The 20,755-nt window shown below is 38.5% G+C and overlaps 1 protein-coding gene across 2 annotated transcripts in view; it reads right to left on the reverse strand.

The window, feature by feature from the left end:
* Positions 1–20,474, reverse strand: part of NUBPL (NUBP iron-sulfur cluster assembly factor, mitochondrial) — a 299,333-nt gene extending 278,859 nt beyond the window's left edge. For both annotated transcript variants that reach the window (XR_013813464.1, XM_079769915.1), the window contains exons 1-3: positions 20,340–20,474; positions 19,624–19,771; positions 15,969–16,003 (exon numbers count right to left, since the gene is read on the reverse strand). Coding sequence is in view for 1 of the 2 variants with exons in the window: in XM_079769915.1 (XP_079626041.1) it covers positions 15,969–16,003; positions 19,624–19,771; positions 20,340–20,444 (288 nt within the window). In the remaining variant the exon portion in view is untranslated. The remainder of the gene's footprint in view (positions 1–15,968; positions 16,004–19,623; positions 19,772–20,339) is intronic.
* Between the last annotated feature and the right edge of the window lie 281 nt (positions 20,475–20,755).

Here is a 20,755-nt window from a genome sequence, read left to right on the forward strand (position 1 = left end):
TTAAGAAGTTACAGAAAACTCTTAAGTAAAAGGTGATAAAAATCTTACCTAGGTTCATAACAATAGAAAAAAGGAGATAATTCTCAAATTTATAAAAAGACCAGGTCTGGCTAGCGTTTCCCAGTGGCCCTCACACCAAAGGGTCTTGGGTTCAATTTCTGGTCAAGGGCATGAACCTGGCTTGAGTTCACCCTAGGTGGGTGCAGGAGGCAACCAGTCAATGTGTCTCACACACAGATGTTAATCTCTCCCTCTCCTTCCCTTCCTTCTACTCTCTCTGAAAAGCAATGGAAAAAATATATTCAGGTGAGGATTTAAAATAAAAATGCCAGCACTTAGTGACTAATATATAAAAATGAAGTGGGATGAGTGAAATGAAAGATAATGATGGTATCAAGATTTCTAAACAGGAAATCAGAAGATCTGGTGTGGTGGTTTTAAACATGGCCACATTATTTTTTTATATTCCTCCCATCAAGCAGTGAGATCTGGCCCTAGCTGATTTGGCTCAGTGAATAGAGCGTTGGCCTGCAGACTGAAAGGCCCAGGATTCAATTCCAGTCAAGGGCACATGCCTGGGTTGTGGGCTTGATCCCCAGTAGGGGGCATGCAGGAGGCAGCCAATCAATGATTCTCTCTCATCATTGATGTTTCTATCTCTCACTCCTTCTCCCTTCCTCTCTAAAATCAATAAAAATATATATTTTTTAAAAAGAAGTGAGGTCTGGCCCTAGCCAGGTGGCTCAGTTGGTTGGAGCATTGTCTTATACACCAAAAGGTTGCAGGTTCAATTCTCAGTCAGGGAACATACCTAGGTTGTGGGTTCGAACCCCAGTTCGGGCGTGTACAGGAGGGAACCAATTGATCTCTCTCTGTGTGTGTCTCCCTCTCTCCCTCCCTCCTTCCCTTCTTTCCTCCCTCTCTAAAAATCAATAAACATATCCTCAGGTGAAGATAAAAAATAAAAAGGAAGTGAGGTCTGTCTCCTCCCCTTCGTCTGGAAGACACATGAGTACTTCAATACCAGATAGCTCCTTATTCACTGGGACACTAACTCTTGGAGTCCTGAGCCACATGTAAGAAGTCCAACTACACTGAGGCTGCCATGCTGTGGGAAAGCCCATGTAACCTGGAAAGGCCAGGAAAGGCACACCAATTAAAAATAATCCCACCTGAACTCGGCCTTCAGATCATCCCAGTCCAAGCACCAAGCATGTGAGTGAAGAGCCTCCATATAATTCCAGTACCTAGCCATCTGAGTCTTCCCTGGTGAAGTCCCAAACATTATAGAATAGAGAAAGCCAACCCTACTGTGCTCTGTTCAAATTCCTGTTCCATAGAATCTGAGAGCATAATAAAATGGCTGATGCTTTATATCATTAAGTTTAGGGTAGTTTGTTACACATTGATAGACAATGGAAACAGGTGATGGTAACATATAAGTGAATTATTAAGGAATTCAGGTTTTGGAGAGGAAGAAAATTATGGTGGTTCCACTTTGATCATCTAAATCTAACATATCTATAGAACACCAAGTGGAGATTTTGAGTAAACTACTGAAAATAAAAGTCTGGACTTTAGAAAAGAAATAGATGCTGAAGAAGCAGTATATGAAGACAAGAGAAAGATAGATAAGTATGAGAAAGAAAAATAAGAATGTATAGGAATGGAGTGATATAAAGAGTTAGAGAGAACATTGAAAATGTCAGAGAAAGAGAGAAGATTCAAGACAGAATGATGTTGTAAAAGCCAGACAAATATTCTCTGTGTGAGCACTATCAAATGCAGCAGGAAATCAAGTAGATTCAAGAGAGGAAGGGAATAAATATGTGTATTTGACATAGTAACTAGCAGAGGAAATTCAATAGCTTGTAATAAGGAGTCAACTTAACAGAGGTTGAGAAATAAATGAGAACTGGGTAAACTGACACAGCCAGTGTAGACTACTCTCACAAGCACAGCTATAATGGGAAAATAACAGAAGGAAGAAGTTTGAGAGAACCCAGGGTTTAAAAAAGATCTGCTGATTCATTCAGTCAGCAACCAACAAATACTCATGTATATTTTTCAGTGTGTATGAGTAAGATGAGAAAATATACAGACCAAAGGGAAGGAATTAGTAGAGAAACTGAAGATAACCAAAAGGAATTTATGAGTCAAAGTCCTAGAAAAGGTAAGAAATGAAGGCTCAAGAGTTCTGGTAGAGGTATCAGGTCTGACATTTCTTTCTCTGAGGCAGGAGGGTAAAGAAATCATGATGAATACAGAGATACACTTGATAGAGGGAGAGAACAGTAAATAAGTTACCAATGAAAAGCCATTTTTATGGAATAGGAGGCAAGATCATGTGCTGGTAGAGAAAACACTAGAATAGGATAGAAGGCTTGAGAGAAGAAAAGATCTGGAAGAAGCATCTGTGTCAAATGAGAAGTAGACTGGAGACATGTCAAGAATCAAGTCATACAGAGATCCTCTCTCCAAATGGAAATGATCATTTCCCAAATAGTCACTCAGGCTGTAAATTAACTAAGAATGAGGATAGGGACGGTCTTTTTCAGCTCTGTATCCCCATGACAAGAAGATCACTAGGAGATTACAGGCTCTTAATAAATGTTTGATGAATGAATGAACAAAACTATTTATGAAGGAATAGGAAAAAAAGTAATTTATCAGAAAACTATTCATTCTTTTCACTGATTATAAACCCTCCATGTAGCTATCACAATTATCAAATATTTGCAAACAACTCATCAGCCATAATGAATATTTTCATTTCTTATCCTAAAAGAAATTCTTACTTTTAGTAAACACTTTTGCTCTAATTACAAATATATTTACTGTGTCTCTCCTCAGTAAATGTCAAAATTTGTGAACTTAAATGCACTTATACAACATGCTTCTTATCAAGAATTGCCTTTGAATAAAGAACAAAACGTAAAAAAATAATGATTTTGCAACTGTTCCTTCTGGATCTCCTGCCCCAGTCTCCTCTCTAGCTTTAAAACAACTATGCTTTAAATACTAATAGTGTACCCTTCCTCAAAAAGGCTAACCATACTATTGAAACAAACTATTTTTTCATAAGAAATGTATCTGTTGTATATACTACCAACCTATAATAAATAAATAAAAACATAAGAACAAACTAATTTAATATAGTGTTCTCCCTTTACAACACTGGCATTAAAAAAAGATGAACACCAACCTTATGAACTTGAACTAAGTAGTATAATATACATCAGGATTTCCATATGTAATTATGAGAAACACAGTTTTATCCATATTTAATCCAAATTCACACCATAACTAATATTTCAGATTATAACAATACTACAGGCCCGGTGCACGAAATTCGTGCACGGGGGGGGGAGGGGGGGTGTCCCTCAGCCCAGCCTGCACCCTCTCCAATCTGGGACCCCTCAGGGGATGTCCCTCTCACAATCCAGGACTGCTGGCTTCCAACTGCTCGCCTGCCTACCTTCCTGATTTCCCCTAACCGCTTCTGCCTGCCAGCCTGATCACCCACTAACCACTCTCCTGCCAGCCTGATTGATGCCTAACTGCTCCCCTGCCAGCCTGTTTGCCCCTAACTGCCCTCCACTGCAGGCCTGGTCACCCCTAACTGCCCTCCCCTGCAGGCCTGGTCCCCCCACAACTGCTCTCCCCTGCAGGCCTGGCTCCCTCCCAAATGCCCTTCCCTGCAGGCCTGGGTCCCCCACAACTGCCTTTCCCTGCAGGCCCAGTCACCCCCAACTTCCCTCCTCTGCCAGTCTTGTCAACCCTAACTGCCCTCCCCTGCTGGCCATCTTGTGGTGGCCATCTTGTGTCCACATGGGGGCAGCCATCTTGTGTGTTGGAGTGATGGTCAATCTGCATATTACTCTTTTATTAGATAGGATAGAGGCCTGGTGACGAGTGGGAGCCGGCTGGTTTTCCCTGAAGGATGTTCCAGATCAGGGTGGGGGTTCCTTTGGGGCATGGGGCGGCCTGGGCAAGGGACCTGTGGTGGTTTGCAGGCTGGCCACGACCCCCAGTGACCCAAGCGGAGGCCCTGGTATCTGGGGTTTATTTATCTTCTACAATTGAAACTTTGTAGCCTGGAGCAGAACCAAGCCTTCTGCTTGCTCCGTGGCGGCAGCCATTTCTGTTGGGATTTATGTATCTTCTATAATTGAAACTTTGTAGCCTTAAGCAGAGGCCTGGGCCGGCCAGGGTGTGCGGAAAGCTTGGCTTCCTCCATTGCCGGGGGCAACCCTAGCCTCCTGCTCTTTCCAGCTCCGTGGCTGCCGCCATTTGTTTGGATTTATGTATCTTCTATCATTGAAACTTTGTAGCCTTCAGTGGAGGCCTAGGCCTGCAAGGGCAGGAGGAAAGCTTGGCTTTCTCCATTGCCGGGGAAACCCACGCCTCCCTCCTGCTCTCTGTGGCTGTAGCCATCTTGGTTGGGTTTATTTGCATATTTGCTCCTGATTGGCTGGTGGGTGTGGCTCAGTGACGGTTAATTTGCATATTACTCTTTTATTAGATAGGATGTTCGTGCTGGCATTTGGACAGTTATAACAGCTAATAAGAATAGCTCTGCCGAAACCGGTTTGGCTCAGTGGATAGAGCGTCGGCTTGCGGACTGGAAGGTCCCAGGTTCGATTCCGGTCAAGGGCATATACCTTGGTTGCGGGCACATCCCCAGTAGGAGGTGTGCAGGAGGCAGCTGGTCAATGTTTCTCTCTCATCGACGTTTCTAACTCTCTATCCCTCTCCCTTCCTCCCTGTAAAAATCAATAAAATATATTAAAAAAAAAAAAGAATAGCTCTTATTAGCAAAATAAATGAACAAATAGAAACAGACTCATAGATACAAAGAATAGACTGAGTGTTGCCTGAGGAGAGAGAGATTGGAGGACTAGGTGAAAAAGGTGAAGTGATTAAGAACTATAAATTGATAGTTACAAAATAATCATGGGGATGTAAAGTACAGTATAGGGAATATAGTCAATAATATTATAATAACTATGTATGGTTCCAGGTGGGTCCTTGAAATACTGGGAGAACACTTTGTAAGTATATGATTGTCTAACCATTATGCTATATACCTGAAATACAAAATAATACTGAACATAAACTATAATTGAAAAATAAAATTTAAGAATTAGAAACATAAAAAGAGAATATGTTTTTTATCAGCATGTACTATGTGCAGACACTGTGCTAAGTGTTTTATATGTCTTATCTCCTTTAATACTCACACCCTTAAGAGGTAGGTACAAGCAAGAGTCATATAGTTTACAAAAGGCAAGGCCAGAATCAAGCCCAAACCTCTCTGATACCAAAAAACTAGTCTATTAACTGCTATATACATAACTATTAATGAAGAAAAATAAGTGTTTTAGGTAGTGGTACTTAATATGTTCTGTCCCAAGATAGTTGAACATTTCAAATGCAAAACCTAAGTCTTTAACTAAAACGTCCTAGTTTTTCCTAACTTCAAAGGCTTATGGTAATCTTACCTATGTTTAAAAAAAAAAAAAAAAAAAAACACGCACTCATAATAATTTGTGAAAAAAAAGCAGCATGTCTAGAAAGAATAAGTGTGAAGACATTATGTAATCATGGGGAAAACAAATATTTTGAGATCAGCATAAATGGGAAAATAAATCACCAAAGAAATACAAACATTTTGAAGGTAATACTGCTTCCTTGTCCATTTTTAAATCCAATTAAAATTCTAGTTAATAATTCATTTTAGCAATGGAAAATAAGTAAAAACTTAATATAAGTTTGCTACAATAGTCGAGTAAAATGCATATCAACATTTATTATGAAATATTACTTACAAAAAGTTTTTTATTTAGCTACCAATACTAAAAACTGATTTAGAACTTACTATGTATCAGCCATTGTGCAAAGTACTCCACATATATTATCCCATTTAGATTTTAATTATTTCATTTCTTAGGAAAAAAAGGCATAGTTCAACCTTTATACAAACTATAGACAACTTATCCAACACTTCGAATTTGCCATATATATCAAATATACATATACTCACAACCACTCTTCAGTTAACATGTTCTACTGTCATTACCAACATTTCTCCCAAGAGTTTACTATGTACCATCACTGGACTAGGCACTGAGGATTAAAAAAAGGAATAAAACCAAAATCATTGCCCTCAAATGGTTCATAGACTAGCACAGGAGATAGTAAACCCTTTTAAAATAATATGGGAAGTGTTAGTCCTTTTCCCAAAGCATCACAGCAAAGAAAATAGAGAGCAAGGGTCACTTGACAGAAGACCCATTATAAGGGTCTGAATAAGACAGTGGCATTAAGGAACAAAATAAGAGCACATATTCTAGAAAGCTTTAAGTGGTAGAAATACCAGGACAAGGTGACTGATTTAGACAACATACCTGTGTAAGACAAAGAAAGTTATAGAGAAGAAGAAGAATTTGGTTTTACACATGTTGAGTTTGAAGGCTCATAAAGCCCTTAAGTGGACATCTATAATAGACAACTAGACACACAGGTCTTGTCTCCAGGAGATATCCGGGCTGGTGATGCATTTGGAACAAGGGCACATATGTAGTAAGTGGGCAGTGGGAAAAGATGAAATTACTGGATAAAGAGTATAAAATGAAAAGAGGGCCAAATATAATCATGGAGTACACCATCTTTTAAGAAGCACGAAAAAAAACAATGCATAAGCAAATAAGCAACAACAAGCCCTCCCATCCCATACCAGTCCTCGAAAAACAAAGCAAAACAAAATAAACTTTGCACTTACATACTGTGAAACCTGTCTATGCACTAAATTCATCCATGTAGCAAACATTTATTATGTTTTTCCTAAGTCTTAAAACATTGTGCTAGCTGCTAAGAACAGCCAAGGATAAAGAGAACATATTTATTAATCATAAGAATCTAGCTAAGACAGTAGTAGTATACCAAGTAGGTTAAGAGCACAGGATCTAGGTTGGTATTCAAACCTTGGCTCTGCCCTTTATTTCTTGGGTGACCTTAGGCAAACTACTTAGCCTCCAGGTACTTATGAGTTCTTATCTACAACAAGGATCACAATAGTATCCATTCCCATATGGTTGCTATAAAGAGTAAATGAGTTAAGAACCATGTCATGACATATAATAAATGCTCAATAAATGTTAGTTATATTGTTATCATGAAAATTACCAAAATGGGTACAATAATAATAATACAAATAAACAGTGTTACTGGATTTCACAAGATGGAAAAATGACCCTCACTTGGGGGGTGTTCATGGAGCACTTCACTAAGCTGCCCTTCACACTACCTCATATAGTGCCTCTGTGTGAATTAGAATGCAGCCTGCAGATGCACATGACGAAGAGGGTAGCATGGATTTCTGTCATCACTCAACCCCCTCAAGAAGCACCCTTATGCAGGATATAACCAGTACAGCCATACATGCAAGCCTGGAAGACAGAACAGATAAAGCTGAAGATGAAGTGAACACTCTGATATAAATGTAGAAGAAAGGCTGTAAATTATCAAGTATAAGCTAGCAATGGAAAGTAACCCAGATTGGCTAGAGCACAGGGATCGTTCAGAAGAAGAGCTGAAGATAAACCCAGAAAGGTAGATGAGAGTCAGATCTTAAATCATAAAGGCATTGAGCAGTGATTCTGAACAGGAGAGTAATGTAATACCAACAATGCTTTAGTAAGAGTAATCTGGCATTACGTACTGAACAGATCTGAGCATGAGCAGTGGTGCCAGCCTGTAAGTTTCTCAAAGGCAGGACTGTGTCTCATTCATTTCTATACCCTCTAACTAGCAAAGTACTTGGGACGAATTGGGCACTCAACAACTACTTGAAGTATAAATGAATGATTGAGCCTAAAAGAAGTAATGAGCCTTAATTAGAGTGGGAATAATGGAAATAGAAAGATATACATTGGTAAAACAATTCAGAGACAGAAATAAGGACATTTGCTGGCTGATGAAATGGGATAAGGATAGGGCAAGAATCAATAAAGACTGTAAAACTGATAAGTATTACATGCACTGCCATCACAGGTTTCTGTGAAAATCAAATATTATTATGTTCATAAAAAAGAAAAGACTGCTTTTCTCTGGAATAAAAACTAGTCATCTTGGACAGATACACTACTATATTTGACCTTGAATATATCTCATTATTTTAAGACATTTATCATCCTCTGTCTTCACTACATTATAAAACCTTTAATAGTACATAATTTGTCCATTATGAAGCACAATAAAATCTTAAGTGTTGCTTTAATTAACATTTTCTAACTCACAGAATTATTATTGAACCTAATTCAGCTATACATAACCAAAATACACACACACACACACACACACACACACACACACAATTTTTCTTTATATTCTCAGAGTGTCTAACAATTAGTGTTATAGATGCTCAACAAAAGAGATCAACCAAAGGACTTGTATGCATGCATATAAGCCTAACCAATGGACACAGACACCAGAGGGGTGAGGACATGAGTTGGGGCAGGGGGGGGAGAGGGGTTAGGACACATATGTAATACCTTAACCAATAAAGAAAAAAAATTTTTTAAAAAAGCCTGTTGCACTGAAATGAACTAACTTAGGAATCTCACAGAGCTTATCAATAGTGACCTTTATGTTTTCCTCTCACAGTCTGAGTGCTCTTCTCACCCATTTATTAAATTTATACTGTAGAAGAAAAAGATCCATAATAAGGGCGGTTAAGAAGATAGAAAAAAGAAAAATCAAGAAATATGATTATAAATATGCATGACGGTGGTTTGCCAGTAATTGTTCTACAACTGGCTCAGAATGTGATGGAAAGTCTGATTTTCAGTATTTGCCAATTTTCATGGTTTAATTACTCCCATCGTGGCCTATTTCAAGCTAACATGATATCAACTGGTTTGCAAAATTCCTAAAAATTTAACAATCAGCTCACACAAAGCAAGCATAAGCAAGCTCCAACACACCACTGCATATAATTTCTAGATGCATAACAGGCATTCTGCTCTGCAATACTAACTTCTACAACCTCAAAGTAAAGTATAAAAGGCAAGGAAAAGGCAGGGAAAAGCCACACCCTATTTCTATAAGGCCTTCACCTCACTCTACAAAATAGTCTTCTTTTAAACTGGGCATATGATCCAGCCCAGAAATTCCTTTTCCCTAGGCCCATGACATCCAAACTTTTCTGATAATGCAAGGCTATCAGTAAAAATGTTTAAGCATATATCCTCAAATATCTATAATAATCTATAATAATAAAAGCATAATATGATAATTAGACTGGACAGCCGAACGACCTTCTGGACAAAGCTGTGGTGGCGGGGGCCAAGGCAAAGGCGGTTAGGGGCGATCAGGCAAGCAGGCAAGCAGTTAGGGGTGATCAGGCAGGCAGGCAGAGTGGTTAGGGGCGATCGGGCAAGCAGGCAGAAGGGTTAGGGGCAATCAGGCAGGCAGGCAGAAGGGTTAGGGGTGATCAGGCAGGCAGGTGAGCATTTAGGGGCGATCAGGCACAGGCAGGCAGAGCATTTAGAGGCGATCAGGCAGGCAGGCAGAGCAGTTAGGGGGAATCAGGCAGGCAAGTGAGCGGCCTCTAGTGTTAATATATTTGTTTATAAATTATATTAGAACTACTATACTAATATAGTATAAATTATAAAACTTACATAAAAAACATAAAAGATACAAATAAAAAAATTTCCCTCTCACATCCCAATGGACTATTTTTCATACCGGCCACCCACCCTACTGTTTACACAATCCAGTTTAGAGATTAGTAAGGACAACATTAAAAGTAATATAAATAATTCTTAGACCTGTTTCCCCTAGGCCAGTGGTCGGCAAACTGAGGCTCGCGAACCACATGCAGCTCTTTGGCTCCTTGAGTGTGGCTCTTCCACAAAATACCACGGCCTGGGCGAGTCTATTTTGAAGAAGTAGCGTTAGAAGAAGTTTAAGTTTAAAAAATTTGGCTCTCAAAAGAAATTTCAATCGTTGTACTATTGATATTCAGCTCTGTTGACTAATGAGTTTGCTGACCACTGCCCTAGGCCTACAACCTAATCTTTTTAATCTTTTTATTCCAATGATGAAAAAGGATAAGCACCAGCCCATGGAAAAAATAGGAGAAACGAGTTAGCAAGGTCTTAAGCAAAGTTAGACTAAGGAGAAGCAGGTCAGTCAATATAAGCTCCATGGAATTAAGACTCCATGGCAATAAATCATTACAGAGACTACAAAGACATCATCCTAACTTGAGTTTTTAACCCCATAAAGCAACATACCTCATACCATATCCCAATAAATGTCCTTAGACCTAAGCCATCTTTATCAGTTCAGGCAAATAGAAGAGCTGAGAGGAACCTTGAGTTTCTCCTAAAGACCAAACACGTCCTCTGAAGAAGTGTAATATTAATAAAATCTTCACCTGGGATATACAGAGTACAAGATCATGCCAGATATACATAAGTCATATAGAAAAGCCCTTCTTGCCCTGGCTGGTGTTGCTAAGTGGTTAGAGCATGGGCCCAAGCACTGAAGGGTTGCTGATTCGATTCCTGGTCAAGGGCAGGTACCTGGGTTGGGGCACGTGCGGGAGGTAACCAATCGATGTGTCTGTCTCACATCAATGTTTTTCTCCCTTTTTCCTCTCTCTCTCTTCTTTCCTCCTTCACTCCTCCCCCCCTCTCTCTCTTTCTTTCTCTCTCCCTCCATCCTTTCCTACCTACCTACCTATCTCCTTTCCACTCTCTCTAAAAATCAATGGAAAAAGTATCCTCAGGTGAGGATTAACCTTTTGCACTCGGATGTCCAGTGTGACTCGACACGGTTAGCATTAGAATAAAGGAATCGAGAAAAAAGCAAGCGAGTGCAAAGGGTTAACATCAAAAAAGCCCTTCTTTTCTATTGTAGATAATCTGCTGGCAGATCAGTTTCAGCCAAACATGCTAATCCCTAATCGAAAACTATTAACCAAGAATACAAACTATATAAAATTGATCTTTCTTAAGTGTATTTAAATTAATTAAACAGAAGACAGTAGCCAATCATAAAATACTGTATTATGTCAGATTATCTTTGAGTTATCACAATGTACTAATCAAATTTCCTTGCTTTTTTCTTCTTAATTTCTACACTAACTTTGCAACAAAATACTGAGAAATAAAAAACAAAAAAAATATCTTCTTCAAGATCAGAGAATACTGAAGACCTTCCTAAGGAAGATTCTATAAACATGTTTAAAAACACTTAAGCCCTGGACAGTTTGGCTCAGTGGATAGAGTGCCAGCCTGCGGACTGAAGGGTCCCAGGTTCGATTCCAGCCAAGGGCACATGCCCAGGTTTCGGGCTCGATCCCCAGTAGGGGGCATGCAGGAGGCAGCTGATCAATGATTATCTCTCTTCATTGATATTTCTATCTCTCTCCCTCTCCCTTCCTCTCTGAAATCAATAAAGAAATATATACTAAAAAAAAGAAAAAAGAAAAAAACACTTAAGGATACTCAATGCTTTCTAAAGATGTGGCCCAGGGAAAGTCTTACTCCTTTTCCTTTCTTGTTGCCAACTTAATATAAAGCATTATATTAAGTTGAATATATAATGAAAGAAAAAAAAAAAGAGAGAGAGAAAAAAAAGATATTTCTGAGCTACCATCTCATCAAGCCTAGGAGCATTTAACATGAAGGAATAAACCCCTTTTTAAACTATTCTTTTTATCCTTTGATTCCTTATTACTTAGCTGCTTTCCATTGTCTTAAGACTCAGCTTTAGCTAAAATAACCAAAATAAAGATCCCCCAAATGAATCTACCCTACCACCCATTCAAATTTCTGTTTCCTCCCTTCTTTAAGAAAAATAGGGTTCCTTCCCCTAGGTAACTAAGTATCCTAATAAAAATTATTTTTTAATGTATTATTGGCTCTTACTTCAACAACATTGACTAAATATACATGATTTTCTCTCTTCTTTCCCAAATGCCCACTGAAACAATAACAGAAAAAAATAGTTTACAACTAAATAAAAAATATAACCACAGAGATCCAAAAGATGGTGGCGTAGGTAAACGCCTGTATTCACCACCTCCCACAACCACATCAAAATTACAACTAAAATACAGAACAACCATCATCCAGAACCGCCAGAAGGCTGCCTGAATGGAAATCCTACAACTAGAGAAGTAGAGAAGAAAGCACACTGAGACTGGTAGGAGGTGCAGAGGCACAGAAAGGATTGGTCTGGCACCCATGTGTGCTGCTTTTTTAATGTGGAGGCTGCCTGGAGGAGCAAGGGGTGCCAGCCCCACACCAGAGCCCCAGCCCAGGGTCCCAGAGCTGGGAAAAGAAGTCTCTACAGGCAGTAAGAACTACTGGCTGTAAAAACCAGTGTGGATTGGGGCTCAGTGACACAGAGGCTGCTGGAGACCCAGCTGTTCCTCTTAAAAGGCCGGCACCACGAACTGAACTTACGAGCTCCCACTTCCTCTGAGCTCTAGCACCAAGGTGAGGCTCTGGAGAATACAGACACCAGGGCAAGGAGGAATTGGTTTCAGGGCAGGAACCAGATGGAGGTGCTTATAGGGATTATTGTTCCTATGCTGGGACCTCCCCAGTTGCAGGGCTGACTGGCAGCCATTTCTGTTTGCTCCGCCCTGGTGATTCCCTAAGACCCGGCCTCATCCAATTTACAACCCCACCCAAGCTGTGAACAGCGGCTTTTGCATATGAATGGCCTGTCCTTGCTCAGGCTAAAATCACTCAAACAAGCTGCAGCTAGATTAGGGAGTCCCAAACTTATCAATAAAAGGCCCAAGAACCAGTACCAGCACCAGCCTGCCTTGCTTCATAGCTGGCCTCATCTGGACACTTCTAAACCCAATACAAAGAGGAGGAATCTCAGATCTTTCTGTAGCTCCTGCTGGGTGGCCCCAGGCAGTGGCTGACTTTGCACCTCCCTGGAGACCCAAGAGCCAGTGTACCCAGTGGTCAATGTCAGACCATACCAGATTACAACTCTACACATTCATAAGCAACACACTCAAGGGACAGACTCAGTGAGTACCAAAGCCCCACTGAGGCAAGTCATGCCCCAAAAGGGTGTCTCCAACACAGCAGTTCTCCCATTGTAGATACAACTGGTCCTCACATCCAATTGGCCTGGAGGTCAATTCCTCCCAGTGACACCAACAGCAATCAAGTCTCAACTACAAGACTGTGCTCACAGCCCACAAAGGGGTGCACTTAGAGCTCCTAGCTCAGGTGACTGGGGAGGCTGAGCCACTGGGCCATATAGGACACCTACTACACAAGGCCACTCTACCAACTCAAGGAGACTTAGCAGCTCTACTTAATACATAGAAACAAACACAGGGAAGCAGCCAAAATGCAGACACAAAGAAATATGTCACAAGTGAAAAAAAATGAAAAAAAGCAAACTACTGGATATAGAGTTCAAACCCACAGTTATAAGGTTACTCGAGAATCTTCTAGAAAGCTAAAAAAAAAAAAAAAGGAAAAGGACCAGTCAGAAATTAAGCATGCTTGAAATAAAGAATATACAGGGATTCAATAGAAGAGTAGAGGACTCTGAGAGTCAAATCAACAATTTGAAATATAAGGAAGCAAAAAATACCCAACCAAAAGAGCAAAAAGAAAAAACAATCCAAAAATATGAAGATAGTGTAAGTAGCCTCTGGGACAACTTCAAACATATTAACATTCACATTATGGGGGTGCCAGAAGAAGAGAGAGCAAGATATTGAAAACCTATTTGAAGAAATAATGACAGAAAACTTCCCTACCTGATGAGAAATAGATTTACAAGTCCAAGAAGCACAGAGAATCCCAAACAAGAGGAACCCAAAGAGGACCACACCAAGACACATCATAATTAAAATGCCAAGGGCTAAAGACAGAGAATCTTAAAAGCAGCAAGAGAAAAACAGTTAATTACCTACAAGGGAATGCTCATATGATTGTCAGCTGATTTCTCAACAGAAACTATGCAGGCCAGAAAGAAGTGGCAAGAAATATTCAGAGTGATGAATAGCAAGGACCTACAACCAAGATTACTCTACCCAGCAAAGCTATCATTTAGAATTGAAGGTCAGATAAAGAGCTTCACAGACAAGAAAAAGCTAAAGGAGTTCATCACCACCAAACCAGTATTATATGAAATGCTAAAGGGTATTCTTTAAGAGGAAGAAGAAAAAGAAAAAGATAAAAAATATGAACAACAAAATGGCAACAAATACATACCTATCAACAATTGAATCTAAAAATCAAAATAAACGAATAAGAAATATAATGAACAGAATAAACTGGTGAATAAAATAGAATCAGAGGCATGGAAATGGAACAGACTGATGATTCCTAGAGGAAAGTGGGGTAGGGGGCGGGAAGAGATTAAACAAAAATCTTATATGCATATATGCATTACCTATGGACACAGACAATAGGGTGGCGAAGGCCTGGGGCGGGGCAGAAAAACGAGTGAAAGGGAGGAATGGGGGGAGAAAAAGATGGATATCTGTAATAACCTCAATAATAAAGATTTAAAATAATAATAATAAAATGATAATTTTTTTTAAATCATGCAAATTTGTCATGCTACTCCAGAAAAAAATATATAATCACATTAGAAAACCAAAAAGGGTGCCATTTGCAGATTAGAGTTTTAAAAACCTCTAGATCCATGGTTCTTAAACTTTAGCATGTATCAAAATACCCAAGAGGACTGGTTTAAACACAGATTGCAGGACTCCACCCTCAGGGTTTCTGATTCAGTAGGTATGAGGTGGGGCTGATGATTTTGTATGTCTAACAAGTTCCCAGGTAATGCTGACTCTGCTGGTTTGAGGACCATATTATGAAAACCATCATGCTAAGTAAATAGAATGCTCATTAAAAAATATATTTCTTTATTAATTCTAATTAGCATCCTCAGAGAGATTCAAACAAATAATACAACCATTTTTTTTAAAGTGGGTAGGGACAGCAATTGGAAAATAAAAAATAGTTCTGAAAAACTGGAAAAAATATAATTTCTGAATTTTAAAAAAAATTAGGACTAAATAACAACTAAAACCTAGTATAGCAGTGTAGAAAATAGTCTAAGAAATCTTCTAAAAAACAAAACAAAAGACAAAGTGATGGAGAATATGAGAGAAAAATTAACTGGCATAAAGGGTCCATATCTACCTAATAGGTTTCTGGAGAGAGAACAAACACATCACAAGAAGTAATCAATAAAAAAAATTTGCCCTAAGCTCAAAAAAACCAGTTTCCAAGCAAGTAAAAAAAATTTAAAGCCAACAACTAGATGCATATCTGTGACATTTCTAAACTCAAAGAACAAAAAGAAAACTCAAAAAGCTTTGAGGAGAAAAAAAATAGGTTATTACAAAGCAATATGAATCAGACTAGCATCAGACATTTCATTAGCATGTAGAAGAAAATGAAAATTTTTTTTCAAGGTTCAGAGAGGAAATTATTTTAAACCTGGAATTCTACATCTAGTCAAGCTATCAAATATGAAGGCAAAATAAAGACATATTTGGAAAGTCAAGAATTAAGAAAATGGACTTCCTGTCTAGTTTCCTATTTCTACTGTAAGAAATTATCACAGATGTCCAAAATGGGTTCAAGGAGCTAATGTTAGTGTATTGGCAGAATTACATATTTTGGAAGCTCTAGGGAAGAATCCATTTCCTTGGCTTTTCTAGTTTCTAGAGGCTGCCTAAATTCTGTGACTAGTGGTCCCCTTTCATTTTCATTAGTGTTATTAAATATAACCAGTGATTATAGCAGACTTTTGAGTTCCTTAAAGACATGCAAATTACTAGAGCAGCATTAGTAGCTTTTGACAGAATAAATGAAAAACATCAATATGCTCTTTATCAGTGCCTTAAAAAACATTTTAATAAATTAATATTTCTATTAATGAACACCTACCGAATCATTCGCTGCTAGTGCAAGTGCAAGGTTAACTGTAAGAAACAAAAAAGTAATTAAATTTAGTAACTTTCCTTCTACTAAAATTCATTTTTCCTCTTAATATTTGCAATGAAATAACCAAAGCACAGAAACATTTAATATATTTTCCTTATATGTTTTTTACAAGGACATGGAGAGAATTCAGGAAGTAAAAAAGACCCCAAAAGTAAGATTCCAACATAATAGATGCTTTTTAAAATTTCACATAATTCATTTATAATCTGTTACAATTTTGTTTAAATAATCTACTTAGTTTTTTTAAAACTATGTTAATGGTATATATATTTAATTATTTTCAAAAACATATTTTCAAAAAATATCTACCTTTTAATAAATACAAATGGGTATGATTATATTGTGTGTGTTTTTAAGTAAATGCGAGTGATGCAGGAATTCTAAATATGTAACTCACAATACTTACATATATGAAAGGCTGAACCACTGTGCAAAGGAAAGGGAAGAAGGTAAAAGGTAAGGTGGTCTGAAAACGGTCTATTCTAGTGAATCCCAAAGATCAGCAAGGAGGAAAGGAGTAGTCTGAAAGTCACCTTTAGACCAGCAATAAAGATGTTCCCATGACTGATAAATGGACCCTCATACTATGGATCACATTCCTTACAAATCCATGTTATAAATGATGCTGAGATTGTTTCCTTTAAAGTAGTTAAGAGCATAGGTTTCTGGGTAGGCCTGGTTCAAATCCCAGTTCCACCACATTCTTATGTAACCTTGAATAGGATATTTTAGCCCCTAAGTCTGTTTCTGCCTCTATAAAATAAGAATAATTCCTATTTCATAACTGTTCTGAGAATTATATGAAATACTGTAGGTAAAGTACTTAGCCTAGGGCATGGCACTTGATAACTTAATCTTTATAAATGATAAAGTAATTCTGAATTTCAAGTACATCATAGGATAAACATAATCCAACATTAAGTGGGAACTGTCAGAGGTTAATTCATTTTAATGTTAGGGTCTTTCAATATTTATACAATAGGATCACAGAGCATGTTTGTATTAATCAAATGTTATCATTCTAATCCAAACTATCTCTAGCATACACATTCAAATGGGAAGTATTTTCAGATCGTTTGGGACAAGAATAAAGACATATAAGGGAAATAAATATAGTAACAACAGAGTTACATAGAAATAACCTATTTCTAAGGCTTATATATGCAGATAGGGCTGTTATGAAAAAGGATAGGCCAGTTGTTTGGGACAGGTGGTATAACATTAACAAAGAAAAAAAAGCAAAGAAGGGAATTTACTGAAACACCTACTTGTGACATATACTATACATTTTCTCATATATTTACCTATTTATATGCTATCACATTCCATGGCAATAGGTAATCTTCTAACTAAAAACAATAAACTATCAGCTTTAAAAAAGTGCTAGCCTATAGACCCAGAAAATTATATTGCATAAAACCATGACTATCATCATGAAAATAACTTACATCTTTAACCAGACCAAGCAGTCACAGAGCATACAAAATTATTCACACCACTGAAAACAGGTAAATGTACTCTGAATTTTAAAAAAAGTGGTCGGCAAACTCATTAGTCAACAGAGCCAAATATCAACAGTACAGCGACTGAAATTTCCTTTGAGAGCCGAAAACCGACTTCTGTGCATGGGCCACGAAGTTTCAATTGCGCCCACACATGGTATTTTGTGGAAGAGCCACACTCAAGGGGCCAAAGAGCCGCATGTGGCTCGCGAGCCGCAGTTTGCCAACCACTGCCCTAGCTGGTTTGGCTCAGTGAATAGAGCATCAGCCTGTGGACTGAAGGGTCCCGGGTTCGATTCCAGTCAAGGGCACTTGCCGGGGTTGCAGGCTTGATCCCCAGTAGGGGGCATGCAGGGGGCATGCAGGGGCATGCAGGGGCATGCAGGAGGCAGACGATCAATGATTCTCTCTCATCATTGATGTTTCTCTCTCTCTCTCCCTTTCCCTTCCTCTCTGAAATCAATAAAAATATATTTTTTTAAAAAAGAGGTACATTCTAGAACCAAAGACTAAGAGCTTCTAAGTTTTAAAAACAAAATATCAAATAGATGGATTGTAGACCCTTAGGAAAGCAAAAATGTGTCAGGTGTAGCATGAATTCTTTAGAACAGTCACTAACTAACTAATCATTTTATTAACAGTTTATTATGTATTAAATAGTAAATTAAGGGTTTATCATCACTACAATACTTGGTAGATCTGAATTTCTTCAAACATCTGAAAAACTCTTTTACAATTACCTTCAGGTAAAAATGGGGGGAGGGTAAATGAACTAATAAAACTATATAATTGGATTTATTGTTAGTTGTGCAACTATAAAACCACTAAGACCTAGGAATTACTACATATGGCTTTAAGTCAAGACACAGATCTCTAGTGACAGTCACAGAACTCTGTACCTGACCCTTCTTATTTCAAAAATGTCATTAATTTCAATAGAAATAAAGAATTTGAGATATATATATGCCGTAATTTTAGGTTAATAATCTGGGAGAAGGGGGAAATCCACAAATTTTAAAGATCTTTTCCGTATAGAAGCAAACCAAAATTAACAAAGTGAAATATAATAAGGTAGTCATTTTTTTTAATCAACTGCAAAAAAAGATAGGTTAGCTAAGACCTGAATTAGCAGCCATTCCTATTGAAATGACTGAAAATTAAATACGAGGCAACAATAAGACATGAGAATTTTATGACCCCAAATTAATAATACTCTGTTGAGTAGGATTGGGGAAGGGATGTTACCTTTTAAAATTATTACACTGGATTAACTTTTTAAAATTAGAGGTTTCTTTTGAAAAAAAAACTTGGGAATATCGGTTTATTAGTTTTGGATGGTAACTCTTCTATTTCTGGTTGCATTCTTTTATGGGTACTAAAAGCAGCACTTCAGTCACCCTGAAATCTACAATAAATTAAGAAGAGCCACCACAAAAACATATATATATTCTCTGCTCCAATATATTAATATAAAAGATATAAAGATTAGATGATATCTTAAATAATTACATTAAACCTTTTCAAGCATTTTCAAATATTAGGTCTATATTGACTTTATAAATGCTGAAAATTATATTACGTTTAAATAAAAAAGGTCACAATAATGTAAACAATCTCATTACAAGTACATGTACAACTATATGTAAATGGAAAATGACTGGAAAAGACTGCCAAAGAACAGAAATAATGCAGTATTAAAGTCAATAGATGGTTTTAAAATAATAACAGTAACCAAATACTGAGCACTTACTATGTAGGAGACACTGGGCTAAGTGTTCAGTTTAATTTACGTAACCATCTAATGAAAAAAGTTGTCATCCTTGCCATTTTACAGTTAAATAAACAAAAGATCTGAGGGGCAACTTGACAACCTTTGCCTCAGTTAAGGAGTCAAAGGCCTGGCTATCTACCAAGTTTTGTCTAACTCCAAAATCTAAGCTCCTAATCACTACCAACTCCTGACATTTATTAAGTAACCAGCTATTAGGAACTTCACAAATACTAACTTTTAAAAAACAAATCTACAATTTTAATACTGTGCACTCGCCCGTTGTCACTAGTTCCTAATTGAGATTAGAATTAATATCCTCTAATACCTGCTGTTGTAGACTTTCCAACTCCACCCTTTCCAGAAGCCACAACTATGACTTGTTTAACACCTTCTATTGGTTTCTGCTTTGGAAGTCCTCGGGACATGATTTGTGTTATTCTCTGTTTTAGGGTCTCGTTTTCAGCGCCAGATAACTTAAAAAAAAAAAAAAAAAAAAAAGTTTTAAAATTAGCCATCTTTATTATCATGCTGTGAACGTAAAAACGATTCGGGGTGATTAAAAGGGCGTTCTTTTTTTGTTGTTGTTTTTTTCCAGTCCAATTCTATTCATTTCTACTAGTTAGGCCTTTAGTGCAATTCACCTACTGCTATTGATCACAATCCAAGAGACACGTGTTTAAGCCGACTTATCTGTCAAGACACCCAAACGTTAAAAATGGGAAGCAAGCGCCGCTTTACGGAGTTGAACCCTCCACGTGTTTTCCTTCTCTAACTAAACGGAGGCTTAAGAAAGCAACGTGCAAGTCACACAGGCGTGTTCTAACCATCCGGTCCAGGTCCCCCCACACCTCGGCCTCACCCTACTGGGGCCTGCATGGAAAGTGGGGACGTCCAGGCGCCGGGGTCTCACCCAGCTGCCCGGGGGCGGGGGACGCCCAGGGGCTCCGGCGAGCCTTGGGCGGGAGGCAACGCCAGGCACCTGCGGCCCTGCGCCCCGGCAGCTCCGTCCCGCCCTCCGCCCTGCCCGGCTGCACCACGGACCTGGCGCCGACACACCGAGTGGCTTCCCCCAAGCGGGACACGGGCCCCGCCACCACCCCGGAGCGACACCCCACCAAGACGCAGCCAACGCTGCCAAGACCCCATTCCGCAGAACGCCGCCCACAGCCCAGCCCGGAAACCGTCGCTGTGGGCGCCGGGTAATGACGTCACGTAGCAACGCAGGGCTTCCTCTCCCTAGCGACTAGCCTCCTTTGAGTTTCTTTTTTTTTTCCTTCCTTTCTTTTCTTTTTTTTTTTTCAAAGTCATTTTAATTCTACATTTAGATGAGTTTTACACATTGGCACTAATGAATTTTCATTGGGAAACTATATTCTGGAGCAAACAATTTGGTCAAACAATCACATTTACTAAACATTGTTTTTAATTAAAATAATTTAATTGATTGATTTAGTCAT

This window comes from Cnephaeus nilssonii, assembly GCF_951640355.1.
Source record: "Cnephaeus nilssonii genome assembly, chromosome: 4".
NCBI classification, from domain to species: Eukaryota; Metazoa; Chordata; class Mammalia; order Chiroptera; family Vespertilionidae; genus Cnephaeus; species Cnephaeus nilssonii.